The sequence below is a fragment of the Culex pipiens genome, chromosome 3, assembly GCF_016801865.2.
Source record: "Culex pipiens pallens isolate TS chromosome 3, TS_CPP_V2, whole genome shotgun sequence".
Taxonomy (NCBI): Eukaryota; Metazoa; Arthropoda; class Insecta; order Diptera; family Culicidae; genus Culex; species Culex pipiens.
In genome coordinates this window covers 17,994,713-18,022,435 of record NC_068939.1, presented here as the reverse complement: position 1 = coordinate 18,022,435, position 27,723 = coordinate 17,994,713, and the positions used below count along the sequence as shown (strand labels likewise).

Genomic DNA, 27,723 nt, shown 5'->3' with positions numbered 1-27,723 from the left:
GGATCCATTAGATTTTGGCAGCTGCCCATACAAAAATGATACGTAAATACAGTCCAGACTGGATTATCCGAAGTTTCGATTTCAAGTTCAATTATCCGAAGTTCGATTGTCTGAAGCTTCCATTGTCCAAAGTTTCGATTATCGGAAGTTCGATTATCCGACGTTTTAATTTCCCAAAGTTCGATTACCTGAAGCTTCGACTATCCGAAGTTCGATTATCCAAAGTTTCGACTATCCGAAGTTTCGATTGTCCGAAGTTCGATTATCCGAAGGTTTGTATAAGACTTCGGAAAATCGAATCACGAAAAATAAAATGTTTCGCATTTTTTCATTAACATCAAATTCGAGTTCTGCGATCCCATTTTCATCAATTTGAATGGTTCATTGCCTATTAAATTACAAAATGCTTTTTTAAATATTTTATCGCCGGCATTTTGGCCGCAGTTTTATGCTTGAAAAGAATCAAAATCACTATAGAGTAAATTAGGGGTCATACTTAAGCTCGACAATCAAAAATAAGACAAAGAAAAAAAATGTGATCCGATTATCCGAAGTGATTTTTTTTTCGAAAATCTGTATCTTTTGAATGAATATCGGTTTGGTGTCTTCGGCAAAGTTGTAATTATTGTTGAAGACTATTCAGAAAAATGGTACACATAAAATGCCGATTTGTTAAAACTTTTTTTGAAAAAATGAATTGCCTCAAATCCAATTTTTTGTATTTTTTCTATGTTTCAGGGGACAAAAAACCGCAACTTTTGAACCATAGAAAAGTATCGACAAATATTTTGCTGCCGAGTCTAACGTTTCAAAAAGGACAAATCTAAATTAAATTTTAAAAAGGCAGGGTGGCCTCTCAAGTCGGGAAATCGGGAAAAGGTCGGGAATTCGCCAAAATCCGCAAAAAATCTGGAAAATGTCTGGAATTTCTGATTTTTTGTCAAAATGTTGGGAAAAGTCAGGAATCCTGATCCTGATTAAAAATTATTTTCTAACTTTTGCATAATTTTGTAATATTTTATACAATTTTCAGATTCACTCAACTCTTCTTTAGTAACTTAATTTAAATTTGAGATTTTTTTGAATGATTTAATTTATTTGAGAATGAAAAATCTATTTGAGACATTATAAATCCTGATAAATAGATGCATTTGACACATATTTTCAGAATTTTTTTTATGAACCAAAAGTTAATGAAAAACTAATTCAAAAATAGTGTTTTAACGATTATGACCATCGTAAAATTATGATTCTGTTTTATTTTGTTGCAATGATTGAATATGTGAAAAAAAATAATAATTTGGCAATGGTTTGGTTTTTTGGGTAATTTTTTCTTTAAATGTTTATCTATAGTAACTATTCATTAAATTCGTTAAGTCTTTCCATTTTTTTCTGTGAATTTTTTGTGAGTATAAATTACTATAAATAAAGCATGATGTTCAATTATTGTAAAACTTAAATATTGAAGAAATCCAATCGTTGTTCGTTCTGAATGAAAAAATTAAAAAACTTTTTTGAAAACATGAAAAAAATGCACAACATTTTATACAAAATAAGTGGTAAAACATGGAATTTTATCAAACCGAATTTTTCATTTAAAATATTATAATCATAAAACAGTTAATTACTGACAACTAGATAAATCCAAATTGATTTAAAAATTCTATATCCAAATTTACAAAATTAAAAAGGAAACATGGTAAAGACATTTTTAAAACTAATTCCTAGATATATTTTTTTCTTAATTATTTGAAAGAATAATAACAGTTATCATGGGTAAAGCGTTCTACATAAGTATTGTTAGGCTTTCGACTATTTTTCAAAGACTAATTGTTTATGTTTCTACTCTGAATCAAAATAAAGAGTGCTTCCATTTTTGAATTATTTTACAGTTTGATTTTATTATATTGTACTAGATTTTTTTTCAAGAATTTTCAAGAGTTTTATGAGAATATTCTTAAGTTTTATATTAGAATTATTCTTAAGATATAAAAAAATGCATATTATGCATATAATATAAAACTCGGGAATTTGAAAATGGGATTTGAGTGGTCACCCTGAAGGTCCTATCTGCATAGGAAACCCATGACTTAGAGGATGTTTCAAAAAATTACTCTAGAATTATTCAATATTACGCCCTTTTGAAATGTTTCCAACATGATTCCAAAACCTTAAAGATATTTTTTTCGAAGAGATCACAAAATTTCACAAATGGCTACTGAAAAAAAACAAAAAAGGAATGAGAAACGAGTTCTTCATTTAAATAAATATTCAAAATTTTAAGAATTTTTTTTAAGAAACGTGAAATTAAGTCCGGAAACGTTTTAAAAACAAAAACGTTCAAATTGGGTTAATCTCCCTGACGTTTAAAATAAATATTCTTTTCAATACGCATCTACTCACATGTCTGGTTAATACTTCTCGACATGAATCCACCGCATGTCCGTGTCAGGAGCGTTGCGAGGGTACCACGGGTGCGGCCACCTCTCGTCTCCGATGATTGATGGGAAGATAACTTACTGCCTTCCCCTTCACTTCTCTTCTGTCACTCTCTTTTCCCGACTTCTTTCTTCTTTTCTTCCTCGCTAGCACTTCACTTGCTTACCATTTTCAAACAAAAACATTCGCTACCAAAATTAATACTCAACCAGGCACACACCGTTGAAAATAAAACATGAATAAAGATAAATCACCTCGGCTGCGATCGTTAACCTACAAAATGCACATCGCGTTTTTTCTTCTCCTTTCCGTTGAACCCCTGAACTGCTTCTTTTCTACCCAAAACAAAGCCTTCCTCCGGAAAAAATTTCGCCGGCATTGATTTATTTCCTTTTTACCGTGCAGAAATGGCACTAACGAATTCCACTTGAACGAGATAAATTTAAAGGTTTAGAACAAAAAGCCAAACATCAACACCGCGATCGCGCTGCACTTGAGCGTAAACATTTTCAATTAGCCGTAGAATACACATAAAATTTTAATTACACGATCAACGGAAACACGTGTGCCATAACCTCGCTTTTGAAACGTCAGCGTGACGTTAACGGCGATCGCCGCTTATTGATTTCGAATCGAGCGAATTTTCGAAAAAGAGCGACCATTTGGAAAACATTTCGGGCAGGTTTGACTCGAAACCGAACGTGATCGCGTAAATTTAGAACCTTTCAAAGCACTTTACAATCACAACAGAGCAAATGCTTTCGTTTTCTCTCATTCGAAAACCTGCAACAGAGAAACAAATCTTCTATTTATAGGTGTGGACCCACACACACAAGCATAGAAACGTGACACACTGGCTTCCAGGTCTTGGGAAAATTTTCAATGAAGTTCGCCAAGAAAAAAAAAGAGCAACAACTGCACGGGAAGCATTCATTGAGAATTCGCCAGTCGCGTGCCTCCGCTAATGAGAAATGATCTTCGATTCATCACACCTCTGCGACCGGCAAAATTCGAGCCAAATTTTGACAGTTGTCCAAAAGAAACACTAGCGCCACGCGACGGCCCGTTCGGGCACTAATCTACACACAGATTTAAGAGCGAAAAATGTCGATTTGGTTCACCGGGAACCGTTTCGGAAGCGTTATCTAAGCGGATCACGGGAGCGCTATCGGATCGCGGAAATCGAAGACGGACGACGACACACGGACGGAACGTCTGAAATGCGACTGCGGAGAGAACGGCCGATCTGCCGGGAAAACTGTCTCGCGCGGTGAAAACACGCGCGCTAGGAAAAATCTAAGAGGAAAAAGATGAGGAGAATTCGGTAGGGGGTAGAACATTTTCCTCGACCAACACAGGCCACAGGCTCGGAGAAATGAGAGAGAATGACCGAAAATGCTATATTTATAAATTTTCTGAAACCGCTAACGAGAGTCACGGCGACCGAGGCGCGGAGATAATGCGAAGAAAATGCTGCGTGGAAAACTCGAGAGGATCGAGGTAATGGGCGGCGAAAAGAGGAAACGTACGCGTACGCGTGAAAGATAAGAAATGTGTCGCCCTAGAATAGATCGCACACGGCAAGAGGTGAAGAAACTAAGAAGGCGTTGAAACGCATAAACAAAAAGAAACGCACCTTTTGTGATGCGTTTCGCGTTAGGTATGCGTTCGTGATGACATCGCGGAATTACGCAAACAGTTTTGCCAGGTGTTTGCTATTCACAAATGTTGTAATGTCTGAAAGTGTGAGTAAATCTCAAAAGTCGTGTAGTTTTTCCTTCAAACGCGCTTTCTAATTCAAAATCAGTTTTCGTCATAATTCAACTTCTTAGAAATGAGTAAATTTTACTCAATATTCAACGAAAATTGAGTGAAATTCATCCAAATCTGAGTAAAATTCACTCAAATTTGACAGATGCCCTATTTACTCATTTCTGAGTAGGATCGGTTTTGACTAAAACTGAGTGATTTTGAACGTGCGTATGCTCAAAAATGGGAAAATGAGACAGCTGTCAGATTTGAGTGTGTTTCACTCAGATATGCGTGTCAATTTGCCTTGAAGAGTAAAATTTCCTCAATTCTGAGTAAGTTCAAATATCACGAAACTGAGTGATTGTGCGTTTCTCGCACTCACACTTGTGCACCATAAGGTTTCGCGGGAAAGATACTACACTGTAACTGAAAATCGCACTTTGCTGAGTTCGTTTTCGCACTTTTTCATACGATTTTTTCAGTTCGACTGCGATTACACTTTTTTGTGTAATCGCAGTCGAACTGAAAAAATCGTATGAAAAAGTGCGAAAACGAACTCAGCAAAGTGCGATTTTCAGTTACAGTGTATATATAAGAAATGGATGACTGTATTGCATTCCTACAGAAGCGTTTTGCATTTGAGTGACCACTTTCTCTTGAACATCTGGTAGAAAACAGCATCATGTGATCCTGATCTATAGTTTCGACTAGCACTTGTAAATGTTGCTAACATTATCTTTGTTATTTTGCCAAATGAATGGGCAAAAGGAATATGAAAATTTCGTTGTTTTCGTGCTTGCTGAAAATTAATTTTCACCACAAACAAACACAATTGATTCTGTAGTTGTGAGGATGTTGATAGAAATGTACCATTTTTTCTCTTTCATTGCCATCTGCTCGTTTTTTTTTTTCATGTTCAAAAATGCATGACCTCAGCTGTTCGTTGCTGCCTCCCACGAAATGACATCCATTCAATAGAAATTGGTTCAGCGTTTGGATGAGTCAGGCTGAGTAGAGAATGATTTGAAATACAGTGCATCACATTTTCGATTTTCTTACGAAAAATTTAAAATGTAATTGCTTTGGTCAGTTTAAACTTCTTTATTAGGTTAATAATTAAAATCTTTGATTAATTAAGTATATAAACTTGAGCTAAAGTATTTATTCTGCATATCAAAAAGACGCAATCTTCTATTATAAGAGCGTATTAAAATAAAGTATTTATCAAGGTTTTTTTCTAGACATTTTTTGTTTATTATATTTAAAACAAAAAAAAAGTAAGTTTTCGATAAGCAACCATAAATTTTGAGAATCGGCTTGAGAAATCCTTTAAATATTTTTTACCTGAAAATATCATTACAGTACATGTTCGGTAACTGGGCTGAGAACGTAGCCCAGTCACCGAATGCTGCTCGCTAACTGGGCTGAACGAAAAATAACGAGGGGACCACCGATGCATAAAATTTTCCTGATAAAATATTAAATAAATGTTACTCAAATTTATTTACAATGCTTACTTTTCATATTTCTCTAATTGTAACTTGAAATTTCATAAAAGTTTGCAATTTTTTTTTCAATTATTGAACATCCTTTAGCATCCATTAACCCCTCGGTCATTCCGGTTTGTTTTGGTATTTTGACGTTTGCCTGCTTTTTAACTGGACTACGGCCCAGTTATCGAGCGCCCAGTTAAAAAGCAGCCCAGTGAAACAGCGCCCAGTTACCGAAAAACTACTGTACTTGACTTTTTCATTTAAAAACCTTCCGAAACTTTGTAAAATAATGTTTAACCGGTAAATAAAAAAAAACAAAATTATTCTAAAAATTCAATTTAATAAAATTTTGCAAAACCGCTCTTTTTTATTTTTATTTTTTATTCATTTTTGTTCGCTCATAAAAAAGAGCCGCTCAAAATTTTTGATGAAGAGGTTTTTTAAAGAATCGTGTGATTTTATAAGTTATTTCACATTGGACTTTTATAAATTATTTGATAAAAAAAATGAATTCGAGAAGATGCCCTTGAAAAAAAAGTCTTGGTGGTCTCTATGTCAAAATTTCTACTCGAACCTAAACATTCGAGTAATAGAAAGGCATCCAAACTTAAATCTGCTATTGTTTTAAAATTGCATTTATTTCTGCAAGAACTAATGCTGATATTTTATTTGGAGAAAATATTCTGTGAACTTTTTCTACATTCTGAGTTAATCGATAATGTCTATAAACGATAAAGTTTTATCGGACAAATGGATTTTTTTCCAAAATTACTAAACTTTTCAGTAGATTTTTGGTAATATTTTACAAATTATGCAATTTCGAACTTCTCAAATTTGTATTCCGGTAATACTTTAATGCACAATTAGTTGTACAATTTTATCTTTAATTTTGTTAAGAAAATCATTTACTTTTGGAATTAATTTTTATAAGCATTGAACTATTTGAAATTGCCTTTTTTAATTCTGAAAAAAAAATTTAATACCACATTTTTTTTAAATTCAATAAATTATATTTATAACAAAAATCATGCCATCTTGAAACGGTTCTTTCAAAAGGCCGCAGTTTGAAAAAGAACCGCGGCTCTTTTTTTTTCGTGAGCCACGGTTCGTTCGCTCTTTTCAGTGAACCGGCTCTTTGAGCGGCTCATTTTTTTTTTTGCCCACCTCTAGTTGAGACAAATAATAATCAGCTGTTTTTTTTTTTAAATATAAAACAAATCTACATCCACTAATTCAAATAAGTCAAGTTTATGAAATTATTGTCATCCAATGATTTCTAACAATTCTGTAAACCCTGTTTTTTATTGAGATAAATAGGGTCCTAAAGTCCTATGTCAATTTTTATGTACAACAGTAGAAAACCCAATTAAAAATCATTTCTGTTTTTTTTCATATTTATGCAAACAAATAAACTGACAATACATCACTTTTTTATGTAACAACTATGGTCTCCTTGGAACGAGCTGTCAAGTAGGGCCGCGAAGTTATTTTATTTAAATAGATTTAAAATCCATTTTAAATCCTTTGCGGTCGTACAAAGGGTCATTGTACACTCAGAAAAATAAGCAACAATGATATCACTATTAGAAGTTTTTCTCTTTCAAAATGTACTCAAAACCCAATGAAATTTGTTTTTTATGGCATAATAGATAACATAACTGTATAAATATATGGTTTGACAGTTATTAAATAGCAATTTAAGCTTAATTTTAGGACCTCAACATGGCTGAGTTTGTTATCCCACCTTTTTATACGAATTTTTCAGTTTTTATGGTTCTAGTACTAGAACTCAAAGCATTGACGAACTGACGTGCCACCAGGAACAAAATTGTCGATCTTTTTTGACCGCACACTGTTTCTTTTTCTTGTATTATTTTCTTCTTCGGCGATTGTCAGAATTGGGTACTAAAGCCCTATGTAAATTTTTATGTACAACGGTAAAAAACACGATTAAAAACCATTTCTAATCACTTTTTTTATTTTAATGCAAAAAATATATTGACAAGACAAAATTTTCTCGATTGATAAACTATGGTCCCCTTGGAACGAGCTGTCAAGTAGGACCTTTTCTGTCAAGAAGGACCATGAAGTTATTTTTTCAAAATTCAATTAAAAATCCATTTTAAATCCTTTGTGGTCGTTCAAAGAGTCATTGTACTCAGAAAAATAAGCTTTATCTTTATGAGCAATAATATCACAAATTTAAACTTCATTTTAGGAGTTTGACGTTTTGTCACATCAGCTGCTTCCTTGCAGTGAAGAACTCTGGAACAATATGTGAATATGGCGAATAAGAGTTGGAATGAAAATGTACACACAAAAAAATATTACTGTAATGGCAAAAGTAACTTACTGTTGAAATAAAAAGTGGTCAAAATTTGCTCCATTAAAAGTTTTTTTCTTGTTTTGAATATGAAAACTTTTACTGCTACAGTTTTTGAAAATCTCATTGCTAACTGATTTAAAAGTTTTTACTTTTAATTCGACTACATAATTTCTTTCATTTCGTCGTTCTCGTGTAACCGTGTACGCCTAAGTTCAAAATGTAAACAAACATTTTGGTAGTGCCGGTGGTGAGTGAGTTGTCCATGAAGCGAATCAAATCCGGACGCGGCCACAGCCAGGAGTCGGACGCGGACACCTTTGTGAGCCAAAACAGCAGCAGCGGAAGGTGGGTGGTGCCGGTACGGGACGAGGTCGGGGGAAAAGTTGGTTTTCGAAAAAGGACAAGGCCAGCTTCCTGCAGGACCTGCAGCTGTTTCACGACCGGAGTTGGTAAGAAGGAAGCTTGGGTGTTTGGTGACGTTTGTGATTAATTTTGTTTGTTTTTTTGTAGGACGCAGTTTATGCGGTTGCCGAAGATCGTAGGTCGGGATGTGGATTTGCACCGGTTGTATTCGGTGGTGGTGGCCAGGTAGACGAAATTGAAGTTGAAGCAAATTTACATCCGCTTTTCGAACAAGTACGATAAAGCAAATTCAGCTTGGACGCGGAAGTTAGCCTACCATAAGCAGATGCGTTGAATACAAAAAACGGAAGCAACTGTTTTAATATTAAAGTATTGAAATAAAATCCATCACATTTTTCTAAAATCATCACTGTAATGTTAAATGTTATTTACTCATGCCATAAAAAGTTTCTTCTTAAATTAAAAGCAACAAACTTTTACCGATACAACGATTTTGTTCCAGAAATGCATGGTAGTATCAACAACTTTCCAACTTTTAAATTAAAAAGTTTGAACTTTCTACGAATAACGCGAACGCGAACTTTTAATCCAACGAACGATCTTTTTAAATTTAGAGTATTTTTTCTTTGTGTGTAACGTGAAGTCTAAAACGAGCCTAACTTGTAAAGTTTAACGCAATTTGTTGCCTCATTTCTCATTAAATAATGCAAGATTAACAAAATATTCGCCGTTTTATTTAGAATTTGCAAAAAAAAATTAGGTTCCAATATGTTGTAACCCATTTTTATTTATTGTTCCAGAAAGTTTCTCAGTACTTCCCAGTCAACTCAATAGGAATTCTGAAACGGAATCCAACTCAAATCGTTTACGTATTCCTTTTCCAACGCAAAAACCGGTACGTACACGGAATCGGTTGTTGCGTTTGAACCGGTATACGTAAACGATTCGAATCGAATTCCTTTTCAGAATTCCGATTGAGGTAACTGGGCTGCAACTGCGCATCTATCAAACCGTCTGTTTGACAATCGCTGATACACGCAGAAAAATATTTTGTAGAATCAGCCTGTACGAGGATTGATTCAACAACATTTTTGTTGAATATAATCAACGCCGATTTTGCGTTGAAATAAACCTTGATTTTCTCAATTCCACAAAAATCTTTTGTTGTTTTGAAAAAGTTGCTTTGACGTTTAGCGTTGATTCAACAAAAATCTTGATTTTCAAAACAACAAAACGTTTTGTTGATTCAAATATGCCTTATTTTTCTGCGTGTAGCTGAGGGTGAAAAAGTGGGATAACGAACTCAGCCAATCATATTTTTTGGTTAGAGTGTGTGTTCTGTCTTTGAATAAACGTCTATGTAAGATCAGGACGCAGCCACTCCAAACAAAATCCAACCTTGCCTTCAAAGAAAACCCATGCTCCTCCTGCTTTGACAGTTTCTTATTTATTTTTTATCACCTCGTCGATCTTCCATCACTCTGACACGAGATTAAATTTGATTTCATAACACGCAAAGCAAAAGTGTAAAAATTTAGTTTCTCCAGCAAAAGTTCAGAGTCAGCCAAGCTAAAAAACCCATTCACCAAAATCTTCATCACAACAACAACCAAAAAATGAGTGCCCTCGCCAAGCTGTTCCGTGCGCCGGCCGTATCCACCGGCATCCGCTCAATCTGCACCGGCGCTGCCCGGTTCGACATTTTCAAAATCCAGAGCCCACAAGAGTTTGACGAGAAGGTGAAAAACAGCAAGGATCCGATCATCGTGGACTTTTTTGCAACGTAATGCTTACTCAGTGCGTTATCTCTTGGAAGTTGATAGGAACATTTGTTTTGCTTTCAGCTGGTGCGGTCCCTGCCGGATGTTGACCCCGCGAATCGAGTCCGTCATCGGCGAGCAGAAGGGAAAGGTCAAGCTGGCCAAGGTTGGTTTGGAGAAGGTCTTTGTATTTTAGCTTATTAATAGTTGATGAGTTTTTAATTCTAGGTCGACATTGACGAGCACAGCGACCTGGCCCTCGATTACGAAGTGGCCTCGGTTCCGGTGCTGCTGGCCATTCGCAACGGAAAGGTCGAACAGCGCTTGGTTGGCCTGCAGGACACTGATAAGCTCCGGAACTGGGTGGAGAATGTCGTCAAGGAGGGCAAATAAACTCCCGGACAGCGATTTTCTGGGATAGAACAATGTTTTGTGTTAATCTGTGCAGATAGTTAAATTCTGTGGCAGCCAGTGTTAAAATAGAGAGAAAGAGCTTAGAATGCAATGTGGCATATTGATTTTCTAGAAGAAAATAAATGCATTTGAAAAAACTTAATTGCGTAAAAAAAATTAATCACTTTTTATTTTTGATTTGGTTGAAGATTTACGAATGTTTGCAGATATTTTAAGCTACATGCACAGACAAAAAAATCACCAGCGACGCTGTCAAAATCACGCATGTTTTTGTTTACGTTGTCTCAAAGTCGCACATTTTTCGTGAATATTTTCAACACAGAAATATCACAGGAAATTTGTTCAAAATCTGTAAAAATCCAATAAAATGGGCAAACGAAAGGATAAGCAACGGGATTCATTGCAAATTGCTGAAAATACTGAAGTATCTTCAAAACGTGAGTTTAAAAAATGTGTTGCAAATAAGGTCAATTTATTAAAGTTTTCCTTTCTAGAAGCCGAATCCACTGATCCAGAACCAGTCCCTACGAAAAAGTCCAAAAAGAGCGCCGCCGAAGCCCCCACAATTGCCGCCGGAACCACGATCGACCAGGCCCTGGCGGTGATCCCGAAGCTCAAGCTGAACAAAAAGACCAAACGTGCTAAAAAGCGCGAAAAACACGCCAAAAATCAGGAAGCAAAGCAGGAAAAGTCCAAGGACCGCGACCGGCAGGAAGTGCAGCAGTATCTGGAAGCGTGGCGGGACGACCGGGAAAAGTGGAAGTTCCAGAAGCTCAAGCAAATTTACATCCAGGAAAATGTGTTTGACGAGACGAGACTCGGGACGGAAGTGTGGCCGATTGCGCTGGAATATCTCTCCGGGACGAAAGGGTCGGGGAAGGAAGCGTTGGTGAAGCAGGCTCAAACGGTTATACGGGAGATTGATCAGCAGGCTAAGGACGGCGAGGACCAGGAAGGAAGCCGGTACCAGAGGGCGCGAGAATTGCTGCAATATTTGGGGTAGGAGGGAACTTGGAAGGGTTAATAAAACTTTGTTAAATTAAACAAAAACAAATCTTTAATTATAAAAGCTTTTTCAACATTTTAAAGAAAATTTATTGAAAATACATTTTTAAATATATAGTGTCAGGTCTTAAAATCTATGTTCTATGATTATAAATAAATTGAAGGCATTGGATTGTTACACCGTTCCTTTAAACCGCATTTTACAAAAAAATCTGTATTGCCTTGGAAAAGTCTGTAACGTGAGCAAAAACAATCAGCCAAATGCAATCCTCCAAATCCTGAGTTGTCTCATAAAAAGCAGAATCTTTAAAGGCCGTCTGCCTGTGTGGATCAATCAGACCGCGCACTGGACTCACAATCCAGAGGTCACCGGTTCGAATCCCGAGGCGGACGCAAAAAAATTTCTAAGTGTTAATATAGGTATTCGGTGCCCTCTCCCCGTGCCATACCTTCACACTTATGGTACGTTCGTTTGAAGAGCCGGTGCGGCACTGAGTGCCGCACTCGTCGAGTGCCAGTTTTGGTTCAAACGAACGGTCCAGTTTTGCTCTCAGTTTTTATGCTTGTGTGCGTGCGTGGCTTAGTGCGTGGTGTTTTGTTTTGGTTCAAAAAACGTCAGTCAAATGAGATCGCTGCGAATTAAACGTACCTTCGCGCTGGTTTTAATGGTGTATGTCGTATCCTGTCTCAGGAACGATCATTGGAACCCGGAAAGCGGTTCGTAAGAACCTGGAGCTTACTTTTGGTTTGAGATGGCCGTTGTCTAATGAGCTTCAGGTTCACTAGCAAGAGTGACAGTTACCAACGAAATTCCATAAACCTGAAGTTCTTCAAATATTCTTAAAATAAAAAAAAGTATTATAGAATTAAAAAAAATATATTTTTCAATGATAATACCAATTCGAAGAAATATAGGTCATTAATAAGTTTTAGAATTTGAAGAAATTCTGTAATTTTGAATTCTATAAAATTTTAACACTGGAAATTCATGTTTTTGATTAAAGTTAGATTTTTGGGTTTTTTTTTAAATTAAGTTTTTTTTAATTCTGGAATTTAAGAACCTAAAAAACGGGATTTCAGGATTGTTAAAAAGTATTAGAAATTTCAAAATAGTTTAGATTTTCTGTTATTTTCAAAAATTTAAGAATTCATGGAATATTAAGATTTTTTGAAATTCCTGGAACTTATTTTTTTTTGAATTTGAAGATTACAGAAATTCTCAAAATTTATAAATCCAGAAATTCCCAAAATTTTCAAATTTCAAAAAATGCTAAAATTCTAAAAAAATATAAATTTTCTAAAATTCCGTAAGCATTTAAAATTTAATTAAAAAAAATATAATTTCCAATAATTGAAGAATATTTGAAAACGCTAACATATCTAAATTACAAATTCTTTAAAATCATTTTTTTTTAATTTTATAAATTCAAAAACTTTTGAAATTTTCAAAAGGTTTAAATTAATGAAGATTTTAAAATTATAACCATTCATAAAACTCTAAAATTCCAAAAACTTTGTCAATCCAACAAAATACTTGAGTACAGAATTTCCTGAAATTCTAAAATTACAGACATTTCTTAAATTCCTAAATAACCTAAAATTTATACTCAAAAAAATCTTAAAATACTTAAACTCCTAAAATTCCAGAAATTTTAAAAAAATATTAAATTCCAGATTTTTGAATTCATAGTTTCTAAATTTTCTTAAATCTTTTATATGTCATGGATTATCAAAACTCCATTAGAAAAAAAAAAACTATAATATTCTGAAGTTCTTTGATTCCAGAAATCTCTTAAATTCTATTATCCCAAAAAAATACTGCTTCCAAACATTTCGCTGGATTTATTTTATTTTTCAGGAGTTCTAAGAGTTAATGTTATTTTAAGTATTTCTGTAATTTCACAATTTTATGATTGTTTTTTTAAAGAATTTCAAATATTTTTCTATTATTTTAGGTATTTCTGGAATCATAGATTTTATACAATACCTGGAATTTTTAAATTTTGATTATTTCTGGAACATCACGAATTATAAGAGTTAATAGAATTTCAGGATTTTTTAGATCTTGTATCTGGAATCTTAGAATTTTAGAAATTTCTTGAATTTTGGGAAGCCTAGGAATTTTAGGAAGTCTAGACATTTTAGGAATTAAAAAAAAATCAATTATTTCCTAATATGTTCAGGAATTTTAATTGGGGGGAGGTGTCCACGTGCTTCCATCCCGCCAGTCCATATGTATGGCATTAGTGTTGTGTTCACTGTTTTTGATATTTTGTGAACCACACCGTATGCTGTACTCGACAGATATGGACTGGTTCCCGGCCGGGCTGATGGGTCTCGCAGCTGGCTAGTTGAACGTACCTGTTAGAACATAAAATCATGATGTTTTATCCTTTTGTTTCCTTAGTAACAGTAGCATAGTTAGTTCAGCAAGGGAAGCAATAGTTTGATCCGTTCAGCTGTTGAAGCAATTGCTTTCGATTCAAACTTGTGCTGAACATTATTGGACTACCTAGACTATTGTTCATAGGAAACAAACACGAGGGTACAAAGGGATAAGCTCCCCCCGGATAGGGCTAAATTGTGGAACGCTCCCAGTGAGTTTTGCTGAGCTGCTTTGGACATTTTAGGTAATAGTTGTACAAAAAAATAGTTAAAGCTCGGTATTAATTCACTGGGAGGTCGTGTGTAAATTCCCGTGCTTGTGAAGTTCTGTTTCTGTGTCACTGTTGTGTTAGCTTGTAACATGTTCGACATGACACTTCTAACTAGCAATGATAAGTTATGCGGAATTCTTCAAGTGCGGGAACACGACGAAAATTAGACGACCCGAAGAAATAGTGAAAGTGATAGTGAAAGCTAACTAAATAAAGTGGCAATAAATAATCGTGAAGTGAAAATATTATTATAAATATATTTAATATTATATTACACTTTATATCTGTGTAAAACTCACTATCAGAATCTAATGTTTTCTTGTGTTCTCTTTTGTTCTTTTCGTTTCAAACCGAATGAGCGAGCATCTGACTTGCTACACAGCTGCAGGACAAATTAACACCAGCTGTGATCAATACCACACCGGCTGACGAAGATTGATACCAAGCTTGGTGTTCACGGCTAGATGTCCAACCGAGAGACCTCCAAGGTTGCAGGGAAGTATTAATTAGTATCGCCTTTTTATTTTTGACCATTTTGTTAATACAAATTTCTTTGCAGATACCACTTTTAAAGTATGGCTCGCGCTCTGCTTTGATGTTTTGCTAATTCTATCCGCTTTCTACCCCCAATGTGTCCTGCACTGGGGGTGCCTGGGGTAACTTCGAGTTGACCTGGGCCGCCCGAGGAATTATGTCGTAGGTGGCTCGTGTACAGGTTCACTCACCTCTCCTCGCGACAAGGTTTTCCGTAGGTCTACACTCGAACATGCAACATGGGACAGCATGAATCTTCAGCTGAAGCCGGACGAATGCCCAAGTAACCAATCAGCACTAAAACAAGTCAGTGTTTAGCACTACAAGCGCTTTACCAGCTGTGGCTTACAGCTAAGAAGCTTTGATATCTGCACTAAAAGCGCTTTTACAGCAGATTTACAACCGATTTTGGACTTTATATTTCTGTTTTCCAGCTGGGCCCCTACTGTTGTTGCTCCAACCCTGCAAAATGTCAAAATAAAATTCGAGAGGCAATAATGTTGTTGTCTCTCTCCCTCTCGCTTCTGCATCTCTCTCAATTCTATTTTCGGGTTGTTTACTACTTTGCCGACTCAGCTGACTAAGTGGAGAGGTTAAATTATTTGCTTAAACATGCGATGTTGACGGCTTGATTGATAGATGTTGATGATGTCCTGATGATTCCTGCGACTGTGTCCTCTCGGCTAAATGAGGAATGGATTTTCCAAGTTGATTTCAGAGCTATAAAACTGTTTCATTGTTCAGTTAAATGCACGACTTATATGTTATGTTAACGTTTTCAACTAGGCCATGCCACTAGGACGTTTCGGACGTACTGAGAAAAACACTTTTTTGCAATTCCGTCGTGAAACTACTTACTTTTCCTGTCATTATTGAACGACGAAATAGCCTTCTTTTCTGTACCAAAAATAACAGAATCGAATAGCAACACTTTTCAAAATAAATGCTGAAAAGTTCTACTTTTCAGCACTGATATGGGTGCTGAAAAGTTGAACTTTTCAGCACATGTTTCGAAAAGTAACACTTTTCAACACTTTTTTGATTTAAACGATTTATTAACAAAATACATGAAAATTTGACTTAAAATTTCACTCAATGGGTGTTTTTCGGAATTGCAAAAAATGTTGTATGGAACTCGTTGCAAAACTTGATTTTTTCAGCACTCTTCGTATTTATCCAACTCGGTGAACCTCGTTGTATAAATGTACGACTCGTGCTGAAAAAATCCCATTTTTGCAACTTGTTGCATAAACTACTATTTTCAGCAGATTTAGGATACTTTATTAAACAATAAAAACTGTCATTTCACAGCTTTAAAAGATTCCTAAATCATGGCAACAGTTACATATTTTATTCGAAATACTGACCAACCGCATGCCAGAGAGTTAGAGGACGTTCCCTTCTTTGCTGTAATCCTAGCACCGCTGGGTATACGAAGCTAGATGGCCCAGCTTTCACGAAATTGAAGAAACTCTGCATTATTTTGGGATTTTTCTTCCTTCCGTAAGTATTTGTTTTCTCTTGAAGGCCACTGGAACCGTCGTAGAAGAACCAAGAAGAACGGTATAACTTGTTTACAAATTCTGAAAACATTGTTTTGTTTAAAATCTATCTTAAATTGATGATCTTTAACTTACCGACATGATAAAAAACGAGGTTTTCTCTGCCCAACAAAAAAATCTTTTCAGTTGTCTGCATTTTGCTCCACACTCGATTTATTTTGATTGAATGGATGAAAGAGTAGAAAATATGTTGGTTTTTGATTGTTGTTGCCCTCTCTTTCACTCTTACACAGAACAATTTCGTGTTGCCAGTTTGATGAAATATTTTGTAACAGTGTTGCTAGTGGCAGCATTAAATCAGCTGTATTCCAGCTATTTGCAGAGCAATTCTGTTAGAGCTGATTTGAATTAAGTACAGCTGTTTTATGACTGATTTGCTTTTGGATGCTGTTTAGCAGCCGATTAATGATTACTTTTAGTGCAGGATGGTTACTTGGGTTGGGTGTATTCCGAAATTACAGAATTACAGAATATGTACAGGAATTTTAATTGGCTTGGGAATTTGAATAATTTATGTACTTTTAGAATTTCAGATTATTTTTTTAGCTATTCAAGAAACTTTAGGATTTATAAATAATCAGAAGTTTTAGGTTTTGTTTTTATTTCAAGGAATTTTAAGAGTTGAAAGAATTTTGGATAATGGAGGAATTTTAAGAACCTAAATAATTTTAGGATTTTTTAAAACTCTTGAAAATTTTGAAATTTTAGGAATGTTAAGAAATATTTTTTTTTTAAATTTATGTTGAATTGTTTTTTCACAATTCTTAATTTTCCCAAGTAACCAATCAGCACTAAAACAAGTCAGTGTTTAGCACTACAAGCGCTTTACCAGCTGTGGCTTACAGCTAAGAAGCTTTGATATCTGCACTAAAAGCGCTTTACAGCAGATTTACAACCGATTTTGGACTTTATATTTCTGTTTTCCAGCTGGGCCCCTACTGTTGTTGCTCCAACCCTGCAAAATGTCAAAATAAAATTCGAGAGGCAAAAATGTTGTTGTCTCTCTCCCTCTCGCTTCTGCATCTCTCTCAATTCTATTTTCGGGTTGTTTACTACTTTGCCGAATCAACTGACTAAGTTGCTTAAACATGCGATGTCGACGGCTTGATTGATAGATGTTGATGATGTCCTGATGATTCCTGCGACTGTGTCCTCTCGGCTAAATGAGGAATGGATTTTCCAAGTTGATTTCAGAGCTATAAAACTGTTTCATTGTTCAGTTAAATGCACGACTTATATGTTATGTTAACGTTTTCAACTAGGCCATGCCACTAGGACGTTTCGGACGTACTGAGAAAAACACTTTTTTGCAATTCCGTCGTGAAACTACTTACTTTTCCTGTCATTATTGAACGACGAAATAGCCTTCTTTTCTGTACCAAAAATAACAGAATCGAATAGCAACACTTTTCAAAATAAATGCTGAAAAGTTCTACTTTTCAGCACTGATATGGGTGCTGAAAAGTTGAACTTTTCAGCACATGTTTCGAAAAGTAACACTTTTCAACACTTTTTTGATTTAAACGATTTATTAACAAAATACATGAAAATTTGACTTAAAATTTCACTCAATGGGTGTTTTTCGGAATTGCAAAAAATGTTGTATGGAACTCGTTGCAAAACTTGATTTTTTCAGCACTCTTCGTATTTATCCAACTCGGTGAACCTCGTTGTATAAATGTACGACTCGTGCTGAAAAAATCCCATTTTTGCAACTTGTTGCATAAACTACTATTTTCAGCAGATTTAGGATACTTTATTAAACAATAAAAACTGTCATTTCACAGCCTTAAAAGATTCCTAAATCATGGCAACAGTTACATATTTTATTCGAAATACTGACCAACCGCATGCCAGAGAGTTAGAGGACGTTCCCTTCTTTGCTGTAATCCAAGCACCGCTGGGTATACGAAGCTAGATGGCCCATCTTTCACGAAATTGAAGAAACTCTGCATTATTTTGGGATTTTTCTTCCTTCCGTAAGTATTTGTTGTCTCGTGAAGGCCACTGGAACCGTCGTAGAAGAACCAAGAAGAACGGTATAACTTGTTTACAAATTCTGAAAACATTGTTTTGTTTAAAATTTATCTTAAATTGATGATCTTTAACTTACCAACATGATAAAAAACGAGGTTTTCTCTGCCCAACAAAAAAAAAAATCTTTTCAGCTGTCTGCATTTTGCACCACACTCGATTTATTTTGATTGGATGGATGAAAGAGTAGAAAATATGTTGGTTTTTGATTGTTGTTGCCCTCTCTTTCACTCTTACACAGAACAATTTCGTGTTGCCAGTTTGATGAAATATTTTGTAACAGTGTTGCTAGTGGCAGCATTAAATCAGCTGTATTCCAGCTATTTGCAGAGCAATTCTGTTAGAGCTGATTTGAATTAAGTACAGCTGTTTTATGACTGATTTGCTTTTGGATGCTGTTTAGCAGCCGATTAATGATTACTTTTAGTGCAGGATGGTTACTTGGGTTTGTTTGAATTATAAAAGTTTTATATCATATTATTAAAAAAATAATAATTTTTGTAGTTCAATTATTTTGAAAAATTTCTTGATATCTTTAGAATTTCAGAAATGTAAATGGTTTTAGAAATTTCATAAATTTTAGGAACACAATACGAAATTTCAGAGTTAGAACACTTATCATTTTTTTGACGAAGAACTTCGTCTTAGGGCTCTATACAGGGTAGCAATCCAAAATTTCGCGAAGCGAAATGAAACGCTTGGTTTCACCTTCCCCTCTCGGCAAATTTCCCCTCTTCTTAGCGCACGCTGGTTGGTTGCACAAACGTTTCCCAATCAGTCAATCGAGAGACGTGAGATTGATGTATCTAAAATCACCCCCACTCCACCTCATAATTTTCGGATGGTCGATGGGCAACAAGCGAATAAAGAGGTATAGGAGAACGGGTGCAAAAAGGCGGGGCATACGTCCCCGACCTAAATCAACAAAAAGCGGCTCGGTCAGTCCCGAAAATTCATTCTGTTGCTGGACGTCGACGAGTCAACATCGGGAGCAGATGGCCTGGAGGCCCGGTAGCAGACGGCTTGGAGGCCCGGGAGCAGATGGCCTAGAGCCATAGGCATGCTAGCCGGCATGAGCGGGAGGCAACCACCTGGAGTGGCCGGAATCCCCGAGGGTGTTCCGATAAGGGGACATTTGCGGAACCTGCAGTGGTATCAAACTTTAGGGTTTGTGATACTGGACATGAAATTTGACATTTTGGCAGTAGTGGCCACCACCTGGAGTGGCCGGAGGCCCCAGGGATGTTCCGATAAGGGGACATTTGTGGAACCATAAGAGTTGGGGCAATATGGGTATCAAACTTTAGGGTTTTTGATACTGGACATGAAATTTGACATTTTGGCAGAAGTGGCCACCACCTGGAGTGGCCGGAGGCCCCGGGGATGTTCCGATAAGGGGACATTTGCGGAACCATAAGAGTTGGGGCAATATGGGTATCAAACTTTGGGGATTTTGATACTGGACATAAAATTTGACATTTTGGCAGAAGTGGCCACATCCTGTAGTGGCCGGAGGCCCCGGGGATGTTCCGATAAGAGGACATTTGCGGAACCATAAGAGTTGGGGCAATATGGGTATCAAACTTTAGGGTTTGTGATACTGGACATGAAATTTGACATTTTGGCAGTAGTGGCCACCACCTGGAGTGGCCGGAGGCCCCGGGGATGTTCCGATAAGGGGACATTTGTGGAACCATAAGAGTTGGGGCAATATGGGTATCAAACTTTAGGGATTTTGATACTGGACATGAAATTTGACATTTTGGCAGTAGTGGCCACCACCTGGAGTGGCCGGAGGCCCCGGGGATGTTCCAACAAGGGAACATTTGCGGAAACATAAGAGTTGGGGCAATATGGGTATCAAACTTTAGGGTTTGTGATACTGGACATGAAATTTGACATTTTGGCAGTAGTGGCCACCACCTGGAGTGGCCGGAGGCCCCAAGGATGTTCCGATAAGGGGACATTTGTGGAACCATAAGAGTTGGGGCAATATGGGTATCAAACTTTAGGGATTTTGATACTGGACATGAAATTTGACATTTTGGCAGTAGTGGCCACCACCTGGAGCGGCCGGAGGCCCCGGGGATGTTCCGACAAGGGAACATTTGCGGAAACATAAGAGTTGGGGCAATATGGGTATCAAATTTTAGGGTTTGTGATACTGGACATGAAATTTGACATTTTGGCAGTAGTGGCCACCACCTGGAGTGGCCGGAGGCCTCGGGAATGTTCCGAACCGTTTGTGGAACCATAAGATTTGGGGCAATATGGGTATTAAACTCTAGGGTTTGTGTTGTGTCTTTAACACATGGTTCAGAATGACTCTTTGTAATAAATTTTATTGTTTGCAAAATATTACTTGAAAATTATTCAATGCCGAAAGTTTAACAGAGAAATGATGAAATGATTTCATATCAACTGGCCCGAAAATTTTGCCATTAAGATTAGCTGAAGAAGCGTTTAAAAGTTTTAAACGTTATCAAACGTCAAAATACCATGAGACCATCTTTGAGCAAAAATAATAGATCTTACGAAATAACTATTTCGTGATTGATTTTGTGGCAAAGAAACGCAAATATTAAAAACTATAAAAATTTCATTTTTTTTGTGTCCGAAGTTCTTCGTCATGATGGTTATGCCTGTAGGATTACCACTGCACCTTTTTTATCTTAAAAGTTATAGGAAGTATAGGATTTTGGATTTTTGAGTAAAATTGGATTTTTTTGCGTTTTTTGGAATTTGTAATTATTTGGATTTCCATAAATTTTTTAATATATTGTAGTTATATTGGGAAACAGTGGACTTCACTGTTATTCTAATGTTGAATTTCTCGATTTAAAACGTCGTTCAACAGTGCTTTAACCACGACTTTTTCCTGTAAATTTTATAATGAAAAATGTTCAATAGTGAAATTTAATTTCTGTTAAGATTAAATAAAAACAAGTCATTTTACGCATAAGTATATATTTTAAAGCAAATTATTTCACAATTTTATTATTAGCACTCGATTCGACTCTTCTGGTGGCCCTCAAATCCCAAGTCCAGCTACGGTCGGCCTCGTCCAGCACGGGGAAGCGAATGTTGTACAGGTCCAATTTTTCGCGCATATAAGACATCTCTTTGACTATTTAAAGATTTGCTTGTCCAACTCACGAATCGGGGTCAGCACCAGTTCCAAAGGATACTGCTTGCGACGGTTGAAGGACCGCTATGAGCTTGCGCTGCAAGTTGCGGAGGATATCGCGATCATTCATACTTCCGATCCAGGTACAAATCAAACTCGTCGTCGTCTAGGGATTCCGTCGTAAACGTCATCCTGACCACGGGCGGCAGCCTTCTTTTCGGCCACCTGGTCCTTGGCCTCGAGCAGACGTTTGCGAATCTGGAATTTCGAAAGAAACTTCAAAAATCCTACCAGCGAATAAAAAAAATGGGACGCACCCAAACATGTACCACTTGTCTCCGGTGCAGTGATCTATGGTGAGAGTGTGCTCCAGCAGCCCGCGCGATCCGCTTGGTACGTTGTTGCCCATCCGCTGCACCACCATGATAATCTTCCGCTTCGGCACCTGCCCGATACCCTCGCCCTCCTCCGTCTTGGGCTTCTTCGGGTCCTTGAATGAGAATTGGTCAAAAAGTGCCCCAGCGAAAAGTCCACAGCGAGTCGCCGTAATAGCTAAGCGGCGCGTTGATGATGAAGGCATGCGCAAAGTTCTGCACCGTGGGGTGGACGTAGCATAGGTAGCGGACCAGCTAGTACTTGACGGTGTCCCTGGCGCCGGCATGCTCCGACGAGCGGTCGAACGGGTCGTATCTTTGGCTCTTCCGCGGCTTCGTCGTTATCTTTGGGAGCTTGCACGTTGACGTCGTCGCATTTTTCTTCCGGTGTTGTTAACCTTGAGATTATTTACTCGGCCATGCCGTTCCCACCGCTCCGATTATTGTGGTAACGATCTCCACCACGGGTTGAGTAGCGTCCTTCGCCGTCGGAATGTCCGCCGCTGCTTGCTTGGTCGTTATCGGGAGACATCAAAGCATCTAAATCACAACAGGTGCCGTAAAACGGTGATGTGCATGAAGAAAAAGCAGGAAAATATTTTAATGATTTATTATATTTTATATAACAGCTTTTTCTCTGCAAAAAAAAACAAACATCCGGAAAATCGACCCAATCTCTTAATGGCCACGGAACTGGGCAAACCTTTTCGGAATTTCAAAAAACTTTCTCCCTTTTACGCAAAGAACTCCTTCCGGATGGTCACAGACTCAGCAAAAATCATCCGGAAGGCCAAGAAACATCATCCCTCTTGCGCTGGAAATTCCTTCCGGATGGACACAGAACCGGGAAAACCCTTCCGGAAGGTCATGAAGCATCGTCACTCTTACGCAGGGAATCCTTCAGAATGGCCACGGAATCGACAAACCCCATCCGGAAGGCCAAAAATCATCCTCCCTCTTGTGCAGGGAACTCTTTCCGGATGCTCACCGAACCGGCAAAAATCATCCGAAAGGTCAAGAATCATCATCCCTCTTGCGCAGGGAATTCCTTCCGGATGTTCACAGAACCGGCAAAACCCTTCCGGAAGGTCATTAGGCATCTTCACTCTTGCGCAGAGGGATGCTCTAGGGATGGCCACGGAACCGGCAAAACCATCCGGAAATCCAAGAAGCATACTCCCTCTTGCTCGGGAAGCCTTTTGGAACCGATTCCGTGGTCAATAAAATCGGAACCATGATAATTAAAAACATACTTACCGGAATTTTGATAACCGCAATCCAATTTGTCCAATTTTCCACCATTCACACGCGAACAAATCGAAAACATCAACAAAATCCGCTTCTCGTATCATGTTTTGAACGAACAGCTGATTTCGATGTTTACAAACATCGTTTGTTGGTGTGCGAGAAACTCGCACGAAACTAGAAAAAAATCGAGTGCGGCACTCGCACTTTCAGTTCCAAGATGGAGGCAAAACTCGTGCGGCACCAGCGCTAGTTTCTTCAAACAAACACTTTGACAGCTCCGAGTGCGGCACTCAGTGCGGAACTAGCCCTCAAACGAACGTACCATTAGGAGACCCGGGAGGCGGAGTCTTGTCGCAAAAAGAACGATACACGCCTGTGGATCCGTTGACGAAACCGCAAGGTTTAAGAGGGCCACATTATAAGGTGTTACGTCGATTCCGTTTTTTTTTTAAAAAAAGGCCTAAAATCAAAATACCCGATATTATTTATTTTTCGAAGTAAACCAGAAGGTAATAAAGAAAATCATTGAAATTTTTGCTAACAAATGTATTAAAAACCTAAAAGTTCAAAAAAAATTAAGGTCTTAAACCAAAAACGATTGGATTAAAAATTTCTTTAATTCCAAAATTATTGAGTTGTTCAGCAAATTATAAAATTCTAACGTTAAAACTGTGGGATTGCCTCAAAAGGCCGAATTTGTCTTTAAGAAGGCAAAACGTCTCAAAAGGTCGAATTTCTCAAAAGCAGAATGATTATGGAATTTAGAATTTTTAATTAAGAAAATTCGAATCGTACAAGTTGAAATTTCAAAAGTTTTAGAAATTCGTAAAAACAAATTTACGAAAACCTCGAAATTGTAACATTCAAATTCGTTTTTTTTTGTAACATTCAAAAACTATTTTTTTCGAGATTTTTTTTCTAAATTTAAAAAAATCTAGAATTGAAAATTAAGAATATAGAAATTTAAAGAAAAATTTTAATTTTAGAATCAAAAATTTAAAAATCAAAAAACGAAGTTGACTTTATAGCTGTTGGCCACCTTTGCTAGTACCAACCACTACACACAAAAAAATATTACGGTAATGACAAAAGTAACTTACTTTTGAATTAAAAAGTTGTTAAAATTTGCTACATTAAAAGTTTTTTTCTTGTTTTGAAAATGAAAACTTTTACTGCTACAGTTTTTGAAAATCTCATTGCTCACTGATTTAAAAGTTTTTACTTTTAATTCGACTGTAAAATTTCTTTCATTTTGACGTTCTCGTGTAACCGTGTACGCCTAAGTCGCAAATGTAAACAAACACTTTGGAGGGTCCGGTGGTGCTGGTGAGTCTAGGACGCAAAGTAAAGCCGACCGCGGCAGCAGCCAGGACTCGGACGCGGAAACCTTCGTGAGCCAAACAGCAGCAGCGGAACGCCTTCGAAGGAGGGTGGTGCAGGAGCGGGACGAGGTCGAGTTCTCGAAAAGGACAAGGCCAGCTTCCTGCAGGAACTGCAGCTCTTCCACGGCCGGAATTCCTAAGAAGGAAGCTTGGGTGTTTTGTGGGGTTTGTGATTGATTTTGTTTGTTTTTGTAGGATGAGAGGTAGGAATGTGGATTCGCACCGGTTGTATTGGGTGGTGGTGGCCCGGGATTGAAGGTCAATTCGCGTGAGGACTGGGGCGAGATCATCGAGGAGATGGCGCTGCCGAAGCGTTGCGTGAACAACGAGATTGCGTTGAAGAAGATTAACTTCCGGTTTTTGGACAATAACGTGAAAGTTTATTTTCACGATGGGCCTTCGACGAAGAGGAGGACGACGAAAAGCTACATAATCGGAGGTGGTCAGCGCAGATGTAGCACTCGGTGCCGGCGGTTTACAGCACCGGTGAGTATTGAGAATGTGTGCAGTGGCTAGCCAACTTCACTTACTTTCCATCTCTTTTAGCAACTTCCCGCCCACAAACACTCACGTCGCGACGACGCAGCTTCAGCCGAATGAATCTGGACAGTGAGCCAAAAAAAATCGAATTAGGATTACGTGCTCAAAATCGAACTCCGTTCCGAGGGCCTCATCAACTCCATGTTCCGGATGCGCTTCCAGGATCGGGAACTCCCCGTTCAGGCACTTAACTTTCCAGCCGGGAAACGTCGACCACCCTTCCCGAATCAATGGCCAACTCCTCCAAGACTGTCCTGATTGAGGCCGGAAACGTGACCATCGTGTTACACTGCTGTCGCGAGTCGAAGCCTCCATCCGGAACCGTCCAGCCTGGGGTATTCGGAAGTGACCGGTGGCGTACCGTATGAAGCAGAAGCTAGTGGAGAAGCGTTAAATACATAAAAAAGTATTTTTCTAACATACTGTTTAATTTTTTTTAAATAAATGTAAAAAACCAAGCACATTTTTCTGAAATTATCCCTGTAGTGCTAAATGTTGTGTATTCTTGCCATAAAAGGTTTCTTTTCCAAATAAAAGTAAAATACTTTTACCAATACAACGATTTTGTTCCATAAATGCATGGTAGTATCAAAAACTTTCCAACTTTTAAATTGAAAAGTTTGAACTTTCTACGAATATTCACCAACGTGAACTTTTAATCCAACGAACGATCTTTTTAAATTTAGAGTAATTTTTCTTTGTGTGTAGTGTCTTCCTTTTTATCTACAAGGACTTCGCCGCCCTGGGCTCCTAAGTTTATGAAAGTATGGCACGGAGCGACGGCGCCGAATACCCATATTTTACACAAAGAATCAAAATCAACAGATTTAAAAATTTACAAAATTAAAAAAATTACAAAACTTTAATATTCAATATAAAAGAAACTTGAAAATTAAAAATTCAACAATTAAAAACTTTAAGAATTTAAGAATCTATGAAAAAAAAATTAAACATTTGTACCAGCCTTATTTTATAATTTCCAAATTTCCTAACTTCCTAGTTTCCGAATATCCTAATTTCCTAATTTCCTTACTTCCTAAATCCCCCATTTCAAAATTTCCTTATTTCATAACTTCCTAATTTCGTAAACTCCTTATTTCCCAGTTTCCTAATTTTCTAACTTCCTAATTTCCTAACTTCTTAACTTCCTAATTTCCTAGTTTCCTAACTTCCTAATTTCTTAATTTCCAAATTTCCCAACTTCCTAACTTCCTAGTTTCCTAATTTCCAAATTTTCTTATTTCCTATCTTCCTAATTTCCTAATTTCCTAATTTCCTGATTTCCTGATTTCCTAATTTCCTATTTTCCTAATTTCCTAGTTTCCGAATATCTTAATTTCCTTACTTCCTAATTTCCTAATTTCTTAACTTCCTAACTTCCTAAACTCCCAATTTCCTAGTTTCCTTACTTCCTAATTTCGTAATTTACTGATTTCCTAATTTCCTAACTTCCCAATTTCCTAATTTCCTAACTTCCTAACTTCCTTGCTAACTTCCTAATTTCCTAATTTTTTAATTTCCTTATTTCATAATTTCATAATTTTATATTCTTTTGATTTTAGTTTTTCTAGTTGTAGAACTTAAGAATTTCTAATTTTCTGTTTTTAAAGAAATTTTCAATTATTGATTTCTTAATTTTGTTTATAAATAATATTTTTTGTTAAAAGTTTTTGAATAAATATTTTTAATCTATTTAATTTTAACTTTTGAACATATTTAATCTTTTTATTTTTTTTCCCCAAAGAACCTCAAGCGCGCACACCGTCAAACGCGCTTATACCGAACTGTCAACTTTTCTTGGGGGGGGGTCACGAAAAAACACGAATCATTTCTTGACCGCGTTCCTTCCGATCTGCATACTTAGCTTAAAGAAAATGTTTACGGTAATCGAGCTCGTTCCTGTGTCAAGCGCGTTCAGACATGAAATCCCTTTGGCCAATTTTCGCATTTACATCAATTTTCAGGCTGTGCCAAGATAGCACGACAAGATTGAAACTTCTTTTATATTGCTTATTGCGAGATAAAATCACGTTTCTCCTTCGCTGTGAGTGACAGGAGATTATTGCCGCATAACCACCGCAGTGTAAAAATCAGAAAGTTGAACTGAAATTCTGCGTTGATTTGGCTGTCAACTTGGTTTGTTTTGAATATTTTCCAAAAAGTCAGTTGAAAACTCAAGGCAACCTTTGACAACAGCCAAAAATTTGTTCTGCGGTTGTCATGCGACCATTATCTTGCGGTCGTATCACCGCGCGTGAACTCTAATTATTGACGCCCGCAGTAATATGAAAAGTGACAAAAAAAGTTTTTTCGGGTGTTATTGAATATCTCAGAATTGAAATCGAATTTTGGGGATCTGTGAAGGTCAAAAGGTGAGGCTACACAAAATAGCGTTCTTTACTCAATTTGGCCCAAAATGCACGTACGACAAGTTAGCACGACAGCGACGAAATTTAAACATTGTGTGTATCCCGCTTACTCCGATGGACATTGACATAAGGTGTGAAGGGGATACACCTCGGGCATACACTCAATGTTTGCATTTGTTTATAGGACCTTACAACAAAAAAAGTCCAGAAATGTGAACATTCACTGTATCCCGCTCACTCCAAAGAATATCGGCATAAATCGAAACAAAATAAATTCAACAAATTTATTCAAACAAAATAACAATAATGTTGACCAGAGGTCTCGCCTTTTTCACCCACTGTCC

General features: G+C 37.1%; 3 protein-coding genes across 9 annotated transcripts in view; 2 read left to right on the top strand and 1 right to left on the bottom strand.

The window, feature by feature from the left end:
- LOC120413442 (supervillin) overlaps positions 1-2,759 on the bottom strand; it is a 536,783-nt gene extending 534,024 nt beyond the window's left edge. For 2 of the 6 annotated variants that reach the window (XM_052709426.1, XM_052709430.1), the window contains exon 1: positions 2,404-2,745. In XM_052709426.1, the coding sequence (XP_052565386.1) occupies positions 2,404-2,428 (25 nt within the window). In that variant the 5' untranslated portion in view covers positions 2,429-2,745. Of the gene's footprint in view, positions 1-2,403 lie in introns of all 6 variants that reach the window. The other 4 variants (XM_052709435.1, XM_052709432.1, XM_052709437.1 and 1 more) reach the window with 3 other exon arrangements.
- A 7,079-nt stretch (positions 2,760-9,838) lies between these two features.
- On the top strand, positions 9,839-10,638 carry LOC120413459 (thioredoxin, mitochondrial). The gene is made up of 3 exons (XM_039574296.2): positions 9,839-10,156; positions 10,218-10,299; positions 10,362-10,638. Exons 1-3 carry the CDS (start codon positions 9,990-9,992, stop codon positions 10,524-10,526), a joined length of 414 nt encoding a protein of 137 aa, XP_039430230.1. The 5' UTR covers positions 9,839-9,989; the 3' UTR covers positions 10,527-10,638.
- Positions 10,639-10,817: 179 nt separating this feature from the next.
- Positions 10,818-11,608, top strand: LOC120413463 (uncharacterized protein C7orf50 homolog). Of its 2 annotated transcripts, none has more exons than XM_039574301.2 (2): positions 10,818-10,984; positions 11,045-11,608. In XM_039574301.2, the coding sequence occupies exons 1-2, from the start codon at positions 10,915-10,917 to the stop codon at positions 11,548-11,550; spliced, it is 576 nt and encodes a 191-aa protein (XP_039430235.1). In that variant the 5' UTR covers positions 10,818-10,914; the 3' UTR covers positions 11,551-11,608. The 2 variants fall into 2 exon arrangements, with proteins under 2 accessions (XP_039430235.1, XP_039430234.1); XM_039574300.2 differs by having other exon boundaries at positions 10,820-10,984; positions 11,042-11,608.
- The last annotated feature ends 16,115 nt before the right edge of the window (positions 11,609-27,723 follow it).